Below are 13,656 nucleotides of genomic sequence, written 5' to 3'. Positions count from 1 at the left end.
CATTTACTGTCATGAGGGTGTTCGCAGAAATGTGGGGCCTGCTGGATAAACTGACTTGCAGCCTTGCCAAGTTTGAGGATGCTGTCGTCGCTGCTAGGTCACCATGGCAGCAAGTCAAAACCAAACTTTTTGCTACCTGCTGGCAAATAAAACTTGTATGTGCATGTGTTTAAGTGAGAATTAACTTTTTTTATTGGTAAGTTTATAGCCACTCATCTGATATTATTGGTTAATCAGTACATGGTGTAGTGCATACCTTATCTACTTAATAAAGAGAAAATATGGACGTCCAATCAAACGTAGCTAAGTGCTACAAAGGAAACCCTTACGGGTTCCTCGAAAGAAAAGCTTCACAGTTGAAGAAAAATTCGTCCTGGTCCGGGACTCGAACCCGGGACTACTGCCTTTCCGGGGCAGCCGTTTTACCATCTGAGTTAACCAAGTGGCTAGCAGATGGCAGAAGTCGAATTTATCAACTTGGAAGCAAAGGCAAGAGTTTGAAGTAATAGTTCTGCGGAAACCCACAAGGTGGAGAGAAGTAATTATTAAAGGGAAAATAAGAAATCCACCCTAACGTAGCTAAGTGCTACAAAGGAAACCCATACGGATTCCTCGAAAGAAAAGCTTCGCAGTTGAAAGAAAAATTCGTCCTGGTCCGGAACTCGAACCCGGTGCCACCGCCTTTCCGGGGCAGCCGCTCTACCATGTGAGCTAACCAGGCGGCTAGCAGATGGCAGGCGAAGTCGAATTTATCAACAAAGGGCGAATTTTTCTTTGTGAAGCTTTTCTTTCAAGGAACCCGTATGAGTTTCCTTTGTAGCACTTAGCTACGTTTGGGTGGATGTCTCACTTTCCCTTTATTAATTACTTCTCTCCACCTTGCGGGTTTCCGCAGAACTATTACATTATACCTTATCTATATTCCCCGCGAACTGTGTATTAACAAAATTTTACTGTATTCGTAATTCCTTTTGAATTCACATAGAAACTTACGCAATTAAAGTGTTGTTTTAACGAAGAAATAATTTCATAAATATGTATGTAATGAACCCCTTTATTTTAGTTCATAATAAAAATTTACTGGTAATTTTGCACCATTGTTTGAAATCGCAGCGCAAGACACTGCTAGTAACTCGTCTTATGAAGCATGTGCTGTCAACAGTCTGGCAAAAAAAAACACTGTGCCTCGGTGCATTATACTGCTGTCACCTAGCAGCCACCTGCACTTTCCTGTACTCTGTGCACACAGCAATGCAACTATGCCTTTGTCAAAGTGCGTTCAAAGGTTGTGCACTATTGCGCTGGAATAAAATGTGAGGAGCAGAGCGCATGGCATGCATAGAGGAATGATGCTGCAGTGCCCAATCATGACACTGCAGCACATGTGAAGTTCAGGTGTTTCTCGCATCCTGGAAACACATTTTATAGTGATTAATTTTGCTTTCCATTCAATTTGCACTTAGTAATTGGTTTGGACAAAGCCACGCCCGCCATAATTGCCAGGATGTCACTTTCCGCTACGAATGATAGGATGGATAGAAAATGATATTGATTGTTAAACTTAATCAGCACTTTATGAGCATGCCAGAAAAATGCTGAAAAACCTCCAGATTTTAAGCCACTTTCATACAATGCTTGTAGTGTGATGCCAGCATAAAAAAAAAACGTGTTTTGTTATTCAGAAGCTTCTGTTCACATACAGCTACCAGCTTTATGCAAAATTGGTCGGTACATCCAGACAGTCGCACGTTGCAATATATCTTCTGCAGTGTTTTTAGCTAAACACAGCTTTGCAAGATGTCAACTCCAGCATAAACCTAGTAACAGTGAAATATCTCATGAAATACAGAAAAGTGAAGCTCTAAGCTTTCTGTCCCATGCAGTTGTTCTGGGATACCATGAATTGGTACATCTAAAACACACGCGAAATGTACACAAGGCACTAGCAGATTATTATGTTCTACACAAAATTAGACTCGATGTCTGCTGCGATAGGAAACTGCTGTTGGAAGAGCTTGCAGAACAATCTTCCACAGACCGGTGCAGTTGAAGTCTATGTACACTTTAGTGCACAGATGTAGTTGCTAGTCGACTGCTGCCACTTGTTTCAGTTGAAATAGGGGCACTTGACCAATGGATTCAGCTTGGAGCCCGGCTTGCACTTGAAAGCAGCTGCGTAGGGCTCAAAGTGCATGGCCGCCTTGTTGCAGTCACCACCAAAGGATCTGTTTGCATTCGAAAAGCAAAAAGTGCAAATTGCTAATTTATTCTAAGCATTTCTAGTTTTCTCCTTCCATTCCCTGATGGAAGCAAACAAGCTATAGGATCTTACAGCTTCAAGAAATATCTCTTAATTGTTGCTGTTAAATATACACAAAATTGAAATATTATATATTAGCCTGATAGGTGAGAATTATTGTATTAGTGGGTGATTACCTCAAAGGCAGGCTTGAGTTCGTACACCATATAAGAACTATAGAGGTGACAACTCTACCTAGTATTTTCCATGCCAGATCCTTGTGACATCACATTCATTGTGACATCAGAAGTCAGGGCTAGTAGATTTTTTATTGATAATGAGTGGGTTCAATTCTATTATGGATACGCAGCTCGAACTGGCAGCCTTTGTGACGTTTATTCTGCACAAAGGAAAAGAACAAGAATATGTGAAAATACCACAAACTCCATCGGGTCACATATGCATGTAATTGGTGCCATGGTTTGCATACAAAAGTCAAGAAAGATATAGTGTAGCCCCTGTGCATTTGCTGACAATTTTGCGTTTTAGGTGTCCCTTGGAGATGGAGACACTGTTCATCGCTGTAGCAGCGTAGAACTGTAAAGCATGTGCTGGTAACTGCACTGCTGCATGCACTCACTGTATGAAAAAAAACTGCATGTACAAAACATTATTTCAACAGTATGTTGCAATATTGTGGGCTTTAAGGCAGCTGGGAAAGAGGCTTTACAATTTCAGGTTGCCAATTTCACTTAGAGGGTCCCTTGAACGTTCATTATTTGGAGATTATAAATCTCCTCTTAGTCTTTTTTGCAACCTTTCTTCTTTTGTCAGTTGTTCTGAGAGGACCTTAATTTTAAATACTTTCACAGTTCACCCCTATTTAGGTACATAAATGCAATACACAAAATATTCTGGACTCAACAGCTACAATCAATGTACGGTTAGCGTAGTCATTCAGTGGGGCTCTCACAAAACATTCGATGTTTGGTTCGAGTTAACTGAAACACCCTGTGTACATTCTTCTGGTGTTCCTTTAATAGACAGTCTTGCCTGTCCGCAGGCATAAATTTACGCAATACTGAGCTACCAGGAACGTAGACATGGGCAGCCGCACTTGTGGTGCAGACTTTAACCAGAGATGTTACTGGCATTATTAACCATATTCTACTTAGCTGCTGGTGCAAAGCATCGGCAGCGTAAGAATTTTTAACACGCAGCCTTTTTATTTTATTTTGACCAAGACATATGAAAACGTTTATATCACGTGGTTGGACAAATCGTCACTAGATGTCTCTACCAGCGTTGCTACTACCGTTCATGTCTCCGGTTACCCCGCTATTCCATAAAGAAATAACTATACTAGTAATGGTATACGGACAAGCTAAACAAAGCACTAGAGGGGATATTCATACGCGGTTCATAATACAGGTATCACGTGCAAGGAAAACACTGCGAGGACGACATCTCAAGGGAAGGAGAAGGGGACGGTGAACATACTTGATTGTCCTGGGCAGGCGGCAGAGCGTGAAGCAGGCTGTGATGAAGAACACCTGTTGCTCGGTGAACGTGCTCATGATGCGCCTGTGACGGTTATCCTGCTCGGCGTCCCCCGATTGGAGCTCCAGCTGGTGCTGGAAGGCCGCGTGGCTCACTTCGAGCGCCGGGATCTCTGGGAAAGGTCCGTCATAAGCCGGTGCCATGCAAGCTGCCCTGTATTGCGTAAGCCAATGCTCTAGCATTAGCACTTGCTCTTAAGAAGGAATCCCTACCTTTTTGGAAAAACAGCACAAAAATAGACACGCATAAGATGAAATAAAGGCGGGACATGCGTTGAATTGAAGCGATGCTTTATTCTCAAGGACACACATGTATAAGATATATCACACACAATTAAAGGAGAAGTCGCATAACTCCCTTGGTTATTGTTATCTACATGCACTTGACGATAGCCAGATAGCACACCAAAGTCAGAAGTTATTATTAAAAGCACCTACACGTCACAAAGCAGCGTGCACACAAGAAACGTTACCCATTATAAATATCTGCTTATGAGACAGCGATACCAATGTCTGGCATATGCGCGTGTCGCCTTTATTTTTGATAAATACTGCTTCCATGATTTCTCTGGTAACTTAAATCTTGTGGGCATATAATACTTTAAATTTCCGACAGTTGGCAGACAAGTGTGTGTAATCAACCCTTAAATAAAACGAATGTACATACAACCTAACATTCTCACAGCGGCCGGTCAGGACTACGTACACTCGCCCGCCAGATACAGGCAGACAGTGCACCGCATTGTTCCTACAATTAATGGAACAATGCATGTGATCTACACTGCTAAATTTTCAATAGGTGCAAGTGCTACAACCCATCTAATTTTCTGTACATTTCCTCCTCCCCTCCTCCATGCTCCCCTCTACCCTACTCTTCCTAAATGTGTTCCTTAAATGGACGCTGTGGGAAGAGCAATCTATAGACAACGGATGATTGATTTATTCTGTTTTAATTTATTTGAATGTAAAACGTAGTTAGTGGAAGCAAAACCTTGGTTTGGCGAGTTGGTTCATCGTCAACGATTGGGAAAGCAGCGCTAAAAAAACAGATAGAGCCACATAGTACACATGACGTGCGCTGAATGCCTGCTTATCGCATGGATTCACATAAATGCCGGCATATCGACAGCCAGCTGATTGGTCCCCAGCAAATGCTCATGGAACCAGTTTTGTTATGAGCTAGTGCGGGAGCTTCAAGGTGGCCTTGCCGCGAGATTTCGTTCTTACGTCCTTTCTGGATTACCGAGCCACCGCTCACGGTATGGCAGCTTTTTAGTATTCTCTTTCAGAAGTGTAATTTACCACTCGGCTGATATATATATATATATATATATATATATATATATATATATATATATATATATATATATATATATATATATATATATATATATATATATATATATATATATATATATATATATATATATATATGCAAAATTTATATATATATATATATATATATATATGCACAATTTCTTGTTGGACAGCTTATAACTCGAGCCTTAACATTGTTTCGACAGCGTGCGCAAGTACTCTTAGTAGACACCTAAATAACAGCAAGCTGGCTTCGCCACAATAATGGTATGTGTAAGGAGAAGCCGACTTTTGGACGCCTTCATGTTTTGCAGACAGCCAGGAAAAACACGGGGAAGGTGGGAGATGGAAATTGAAGACGACGAGGTAAAATCAACAGATAAGTATTGGAAGTGCGCTTGTGTGCGTGTAACCGAAAACGTTACCTATCTAATGGTAAGCGCCGTTTAAACGGTCGTCGGAAGCATATGACACGCAATGTCATCTCAACGGATAAACAACACAACCAAGAATGGTAAAATCGCGAACACTAATTAATGCACGTGTGATACCGTTTCACAAAGGCGACTCTCACTCACGGTCATATCCCGGCCACGGCGGCCGCATTTCGGTGGGGGCGAAATGCGAAAACACCCGTGTACTTAGATTTAGGTGTACGTTAAAGAACCCCAGGTGGTCGAAATTTCCGGAGTCCTCCACTACGGAATGCCTCATAATCAGAAAGTGGTTTTGGCACGTGAAACCCCATAATTTATTTAATTTAACTCACGGTCCTCTAGCGGTGTTTAGGTGCGACGAGTGGGCATGTTGGCTCGAAAGGTTTTCGCACTCACTGTAGGGGAGCAGAGTTTTTATTGCGATATCAATTGTATGGACACTCCAGGCGCATTTATGCCGTCGGCCTGTGGTCCAAGGGCGATAAAATCCTCGCCGCACGCCGTATGCTGCATGAGCGAGTGAAAAGTGTTGGAGGGCCGGCGGACGCGGCTCATTCTCGCGTGTGCGAGCGCGGAAGCGCACCCTCTCCTGTAGAACCAAGAGCGCCAAGCGACCAGCTCTTCCGAGGCCCATGTTCTAAACGGGCGTGCAAAGGGCCTTCGGCCAATTCACCGCTCTGTTTCGATGGAGCATTTATCTACCGCAACGTCATTTTCCAACGAGCAGAAGACGCAATCGGCGACGGAGAACGCAGCCGCGCGTTCCTCGACAACAACGAAGACGCCCGAGGTGAATACCGCTGGAGTGGCCGCCGATCCCATCGTCGCCAATTTTCCCTCCCAACAACGAGAGGTAGACACTCCGACCGGGGAAAGGATGGAGGAAGATGCTACCCCGAACATTTACGACGACAAAACTGACGGCGACACAATTGGCTGTTGGAAGACAGTCATACATAAGCGACGCATCCGTCAAACGCACGCTAAGACGCAACCCTCCGAGAACATATGGGCATTCCGGACGCCTCCCAGCCTACCGTACGCAAGCGCAGTCGGAATCAGAACCTGCCTCAACTTCCTTTGCACGATGAAAAGATAATTCTGCGGCCTCACGGATGACTTTGTCTCGATAAGTGGACGCGCCCAGAACTCGCCAGTGCTCTATGGAGTGCAGCCGGACTGACCACCGAGGATCGTCAGGACATATTCCGACTGCGACCTCAGCAGAACTTGGCAATCATCAGACGTGAGTCACGGAGGCGAGGCGAGGAAGTGGGAGGTTCTTCGGCGGCGGCGGTTGCTGCTTACGGCGCGGCCGTGCGGGCGCCGTATCTTGAAAGCACTCCGTGCTTGAAAGCGATCTGCGACGTAGCCAAAGTGCGCGCCTGGGCGGGCCTCATCTTGAAAGCGATCTACGATGTTTGCAGAATGCGCGTAGTGCCTGTAGCTTCCTATGCGTAGTGCTTTCGAGGTTCCGTTCGCGCTAAAGCCAGAGGTGATCGCTGCTGCTGCCGCGATTCCTCACTCCAGTATTTTTGACAGCGAGTTTCCCCGTTCATCGGACGAGATGTGTACATGTTTACCTGTGCGCGTGTGACACCGTGCTTGTTTAGTTAAACCACGTTGGCGGGCTAGTTTGTTTGAATCCATGATAGAATGTGTAAGCGCGGCTGAATGAGGGCGTAGAAAAAAACAGACACACAGAGACAGCGCTGTCTCTGTGTGTCTTTCTTTCTACGTCCTCGTTCAGTCGCGCTTACACATTATATAATTGTTAATTTAGTTAGTAAGCGAATGTTTACAAGTTCATGCGGCAGATAAAACTATTATCCTTACTTTTGTGTAGCTATCTGCTAATTTGCTATCGCGATCGGCGCCTCGCCTTTCGTGCGAGGCTGCGACATCTTTATCACGCGTCGACTCTATAGCTTAAACATTCCTTGTTGCAAATATAAGTCGACAAAGTTAAATATTTGGTTGTATAAGCGCGCGTAAGGAGCCTCGTCATAACTAACACTGCTCAGTTTTACTGATCGATCGGCGAACCTGGCGCCGGCCACAAATCTTTCTGCGAACTGGCTTATGACGTGCATTAAGAGGGTGATTTTCATTGCCTTTCCCGCTTGACTTGCATCCAACGCGGCGAAGCCCACGTGTCCGGGCCGATGTTGCCCACGGCGTCGATCTTGAGTCCGCCGCTGTCCAGGGCGCGCAGCAGCTGGCGGGCGTAGGAGAACCCAAGGCTGCCGTAGAGCACGGCTGGCGTGGCCTGTACCCTTCTGAGAGCGCCGTGCAGAGCGGCCACCGAGACGAGCACGCGATTCTGCAGGTAGTCGTAGTCGAAGTACGGCAGCACGTAGTTGGGCGGCAGGCTGAGCACGTCCCCCAGGCTGGGCTCGTCGGAGAGCCCGCGCAGCTGCCTCTGGGCGTCGATCCAGTAGTCGATGAACAGAGACTTGCCAACCGTCAGGTTGGTCGTGAAGTTGACGTACATCTTGTTGAGCCCCTCGTTGGTCAGGAACGAGTCCGGCGGCCAAAGCGCGGTTCGCGCATTGTGTAGCTTCGTTATGGCTGCCAGCCGCGTGGCACTGTCGGCCCACGCGAGAGCTGACACCTTGTGTGCGGTCTCCTGCGTGGTGATGTGTCGCACGCGGTCGTGCTGTACAAGCGTCCGTACAACATTCACGCGCTCAGAGACCAAAATTACGGGCTAAAAGAAAGTAAGAAAAAAAAAAGAGTCTGTCGCGGTGCCGAGCGGTCATGGAAGGAGTACCATACTTTCATAATAAATAAATAAATAAATAAATAAATCACACAACCAGTCAATATATCAATAAATCAATCGATCAATGATTTAATTAACGTGCCCAGGAACAACTCTGAACAACAATTCGGTATGAGCGCTCGTACCAATAGTATTACTAGTACTACTGCAGCTGCAGCTTACTACTACTACTACTTACCAGTAGTAGTTGTAGAATTCATTATTTATTTTATTGTTTGTGTTATAGAAATATCTATGGGACAAATTACATATCGAGCCTCATCAAAACCACGTGGCATCGGCTCCAATTTGAACACAAATTCCGACACAAATATGCGTGACGTTATTTTGTTGTTGAAATTTACAAGACCGGAAAGCTTTGCCAGTAATAGTCCCAAATGAGGCTGGACCATACATGTCTATCAGCAAGCACTATCACACGCACCTATGTAGGCACTATTACAAATTACGTTTACAGGCTAAGCTAATCCCTATTGGGCTGACAGGAAACTGATGAACAATTCTACTAAACCAACATAGACTCCCACCAGACTATATTTTAAGCGTCAAGTGCTAAGCAGTACTAGACTATATACAGGAATCCCTATGGGAATTTCCGCTACGCGAGAGAAGCTTCAAACGCGAACGCGCCTCGTATCGTTCGTGCACCCTGTGGTTTTGGAGAACAGAGCCGTGCCGTGCCTTGGTGACGGTGGCGAACGTGTCGTCGATGGCGAACCGCATGCGTGCCGTGAAGCGCGGGAACACGTACAGGGAGCGCACCAGCGGTCCGTACGCGTCCTCGAGCTCGGTGGCGCAGAACACGTGTCTGCGCACAGACGCCTTCCTATTGTCCCCGTACTTGGCCACCAACAGGCGTCGGTCGGCCAGGGCCCCGAATACCTGCTGTGCGAGAGCTCGTCAGGTGTCGTAAACGAACGCTTCTTGATGCGCTCAGCATTATTTGGGAGCTAACCGAGATTTGGTGTGACTGCCTATACACCGTTTTCGTGGGCCGATCCCGAAGATTGCGCAGTACAACATAGGAAAGAAAAAGAACGCAGATTGCTACGGTACCACGTAGCAATCTGTGGTACCGTAGCAACTGCGCGCTTTGGTTAAACACAATCGCAAACGTCGCCGCTAGCGCTCGCGTAAGAATTTCGTAATTCTGATACACGTACGCTAGCGATTCCCCGCCCAAACGCTTATCCAGACTCCATTATCCATGCAGGGGGTGGGCGAGAGTTCCGCAAGCGTAAATAAGCGTAGTACTTTCATGCTGCTCCACGCTACGTATATAGACGTAGCTAACATCAAGAGGGCTATACTGTGCCACTCGCCTGTATAAAGGACCAGGAGAGGTGTCGCAGCAGCATCGTGCTGTTGTGCGCCCCGAACAGCCTGTTCACTGCCCTGAGAAGTGCCGTGTCCGGGACTGTGATCGTGTCGCTCGACGCGTAACCGCGGCGATTCCCGGCGTTGTGTGCAGCACTCGCGACGACGGGCACCGCATTGGCGTTCAGCTGCTCGATCCAGCGGCGCGCCGGTAGGTTCGGCGTGTGGTTACCGATGTCGCCCAGCTCGAATCGGGCGGGTTCCTTGTCCTCGTTGTTAACGACGCCCAGGAACTCCTCGAGGACGTCGCGTCCGACCATGACCACTTGCTGGACGTACGCGTCGCTCTTGTTGGGCCGGCCGGCGCCGAACGCCTCGTAGAAGGTGGCCCAGTACTTGGCGTAGTTGCGCCTTTGCACAATCTCCATATTGTGCACCGACCAGTAACCGACGAACCGTCCCACCGACATGAGCAGCGGGTAACGGCTCTTGTTTTCGGTGGACCTTTTCGACGTGGCACCGTCTTCAGGAGAGCTGGGCTGCGGTGGTGATTCTGAGCGTGGCTGGCGTTGCAAGGGCTGGAGTTCAAACCACATTCCCAGCTGCCACCTGCACGTGGGAGCACGTCGGCCCTATAGCAACGTTTAATTTCGGTGGCCCTAACCGAGGCGCGCGCCAAGAACGCACACATTGTTGGTACCACCACATAGAGAAAAAAATAAAGCAGTTTCTGCCCCATGCTGGAAACACGCGGCGAGTGCTGTTGCTCTTCCCCGCCTGCTACTGCTTTCTTTACTGGCTCCTCCATCACTCTAGCCTGTCTGTCTGTTGCATAGTCGCTGTATCACCTCTTTGTGCCTGGGACAAAGCGTGCGCTTTTGTCGGCGAAAGACAATGCTGATCTGTCACGGGGCCTATACGTGACCTGCAACCCCGTCTCCTCACTTCCCGGTGTATAAGAAACGTTCGCTACGCTATAGTCACCGGTGCACGTGCCTTAAGGACAGGTCGATGAGCACGCCGAGCGGATCCACGTCGGAGCTCGGCTCGTCCGGCCACGGGATGCGCAGTTTGGACATGAACTCGCGCAGCATACGCTTGCCCCGCTCGGCCTCTTCGGCGGTGATGCGATGCCGCAGACAGGTCCTGAACATATCGAGCGCCTTGGTGCCTGCCATCAGGTGGGCGCTGCCTTCGTCCAGTGACTTCTTGAAGTTGGCGAACCAGTCGTGGATCGCTTGGGCGTCCAGCGCGGCGCCGTAGTTGTTGTAGCTGTCGGCCTGGGGCTCCCAGTACGAGCAAGCGAACGCGTTCAGGTCCTCGCACGGGTCCTCGTTCATGTTCACCTTAGACAGGATCAGCTGCGCGTGCTGCTCGCAGTCCTGTCGAAAGTGCGCAACGGCTTTACAGGCTGCGGCTGGTGGGATTGGCACGTTTAAATAAACGGGAACGGAGAGATCGTTTTCCTCAGCAACCACTGAGACAATCTTGATGAGGTTAGTTGCATTACTCCTAGAAAGTAGGCTTATAATTTAGGCCACCAAATTTTTAGTAATATTCTTGAGTATTAGGGAATAAAAAAGTGGCAATACTGAAGAAAAAAAAACAATATCACAATTCTGTAAACTGCATCTATCGAGACATCGAAAGCGAACAAAATTGATTAATTATGCACACACCGTTCTGAAATACCGTTTCGTGTCGTGTAAGGGTCGCACCCCCCACATTGCAGCTACAGATACACTTATGTTCCAAAATTGTCAACAACTGAACTTAGCAACTTTTGCTGAGCCATAACGGCCAAAATACGAAAGTTTAAATCGAAATCCATGCTGTCACACTGACCTATACCGGCGCTGAGGTTTCGGCGCGGAATATGAAAGGCGGAACTTTGACGTTCATTTTCTCTTCTAACAATCAACCTATTGCCGCGGAATTAATGAAAAAGTTTCCAAAGAATACTTTATCAGCCTAAATTTGATTAAGTGTGTCTCTTCAGTGTCCCTTTAAGAGTGGCGAAGCGTCATCGGGAAAGAGTGAGCCGCAGTGATGCACGGTGAGCCAAGCGCTTCCCAACTGTTCATTTCTCAACTATTTGTTCCGATTTGCCTCTCGATGGGTCGCATTGAGCGGCAAATCGGAACAAATAGTTGAAAAATGACCGTTTAAGTGCTACATGTATGACCGAATTGAAACCGTGCGTTTATAGTGCTTCCCGTATTACATTTCCATTAAGGCTGTTTGTGACGAGGTACTTTGTGGAGGACCTGCCACGGCAATGGCTTGAACGTCGACATGCCATGTCAGACATGCGTGCAAATTTCAGTGCATGTATGCACGTGAGTTCGTTATACGTCGTTAAATAAGCGTTAGAGAATTTTTTTTTCCGGCGTCACGACGAAGAATGTGTCGGTTAAGTTACATACAGTTGAGTCTCAATGCAACTGCTCGAAATATCAGCTTTGCGGGAAATTGGGACGTGATTCTGCAGGGATGACACACTTTAAGCCTGTAGCTTTCTTTCTTTTTTTGTTTGTGCTGTTCCAACCTCAGAGTTCATGAAGAATGGCTGCTCTTCTACTGTAAATTCCAGGTTGGTTGTATTCGTAAAAATGCGGTAGTCGCAGGAGAAAGCGGGTATAGTACATGTGTTGCTCGCCTTCGTGTGACAGTACTCTTCCACTTTGGCGGTGGTACCCTGGATGTACTCGTGAGCGGTGTGCCTGAACAGGATGAAGAGCAGCACGAGCACGACCCCGATGACGCAGGCGGCGCAGGCGCCATTGGAGAGGAACACCAGGACGCAGTCGCCTGCGTGACCGCTTGTTCGGCGCCTCTTGGGGACGGCCACGCTGGCTGCCGACGGCCTGGAGGCCCTCTGCGCATATGCTCACACAATGAGCGACTTAAGGGGACCCTAGAGAGAGGCACTACATCAGCTTAGACTGACTAAGTATTCCTTCAAAACTCTATTTTCTGCAATTTCTTGGCGGTAGGTTGATTATTATAGAACAGAAAAAGCAGAGCGCATTTCCATTTATTGAATTTTACGCCGGAATCCCTGCGCCATTACGTCAAAATAACGTCACACTGACGTACTGACGGCGTCACACAAACGTCACACAGTGTTTTTCGTATTTGTGTCGTTCTGATCCAGTACTAAACTTTGAAACTTGCTAAATTCAATCTTTGGCTCATTTAACTAAACCCCAGCAGACGCTGTCAAAATGCACGATGTCACGGTGAGATCGTGCAAGCACTTCAAGGTGGCATCGCAAGCCGTCTTTTGTTTATGCATCTATTCTGGCTTACCAAGCCTGTTCTTACGTTGATAATGACGTTTTTGTTATTGTAGGAGGCTAATTTACTAATACAGCTGGTTCAAATAATTTTTAACTGGTACTCCGCAATTTATCTGGTAATCCACAAGTTGGAAGCAGATTCGTCATCAGGGAAGTTAGCACCCCTGATCGCTCCAGGATATAGTAGTCACTTTTTTGTTATTACTAACCAAAGAGGTCGAACTTTAGAGGTGAGTGAGTGAGTGAGTGAGTGAAACAACTTTATTTGGTCCACTTTAGACGTAAGCAAACTCTACGTCACCTGGCTAGGCCCACTCGGGGACCATCAGATGAAACCTGACGGCCCTCTCGCGAGGCCTCTGGGCTGCCAGGACTGGAGAGGTCTGATCCTGGGCCCTAATTAGCCTCATCATTTCCTCTTGGGTGAAAGGGGGACCGGCAGAGGCGCAGCCCCACAGGACATGTTCGAAGTCCGCATAATCACCACACAAAGGGCAGTCCGGGCTTGGAAACCGTTCGGGGTACATTGTGTGCAGCGCCGCGGGGCTCGAGTAAGTGCTTGTTTGCAGAAGTCTGAGAGTGACTGCTGGGCCCTGCACAGCGAGGAGTGCGGCAAAGGCAGGAGTCTTCTTGACAGATAATTATGTTTGCAAATTTCGTTGTACGAGCAGAGAGGCTCGGGTCGCCCAGGAGAGAACGC

General features: G+C 47.4%; 1 protein-coding gene across 1 annotated transcript; it reads right to left on the bottom strand.

Annotated features, from left to right (window-relative positions):
- Positions 1 to 1,646: 1,646 nt before the first annotated feature.
- Positions 1,647 to 10,994, bottom strand: LOC142586370 (endothelin-converting enzyme 1-like). The gene is made up of 6 exons (XM_075697620.1): positions 10,651 to 10,994; positions 9,660 to 10,263; positions 8,986 to 9,219; positions 7,667 to 8,262; positions 3,740 to 3,952; positions 1,647 to 2,225 (listed from the first exon to the last, which is right to left on the bottom strand). Exons 1-6 carry the CDS (start codon positions 10,992 to 10,994, stop codon positions 2,108 to 2,110), a joined length of 2,109 nt encoding a protein of 702 aa, XP_075553735.1. The 3' UTR covers positions 1,647 to 2,107.
- Positions 10,995 to 13,656: the final 2,662 nt, after the last annotated feature.

Source organism: Dermacentor variabilis, chromosome 6, assembly GCF_050947875.1.
Source record: "Dermacentor variabilis isolate Ectoservices chromosome 6, ASM5094787v1, whole genome shotgun sequence".
In the NCBI taxonomy this organism is placed as follows: Eukaryota; Metazoa; Arthropoda; class Arachnida; order Ixodida; family Ixodidae; genus Dermacentor; species Dermacentor variabilis.
This window is presented reverse-complemented; position numbering and strand designations above follow the sequence as displayed.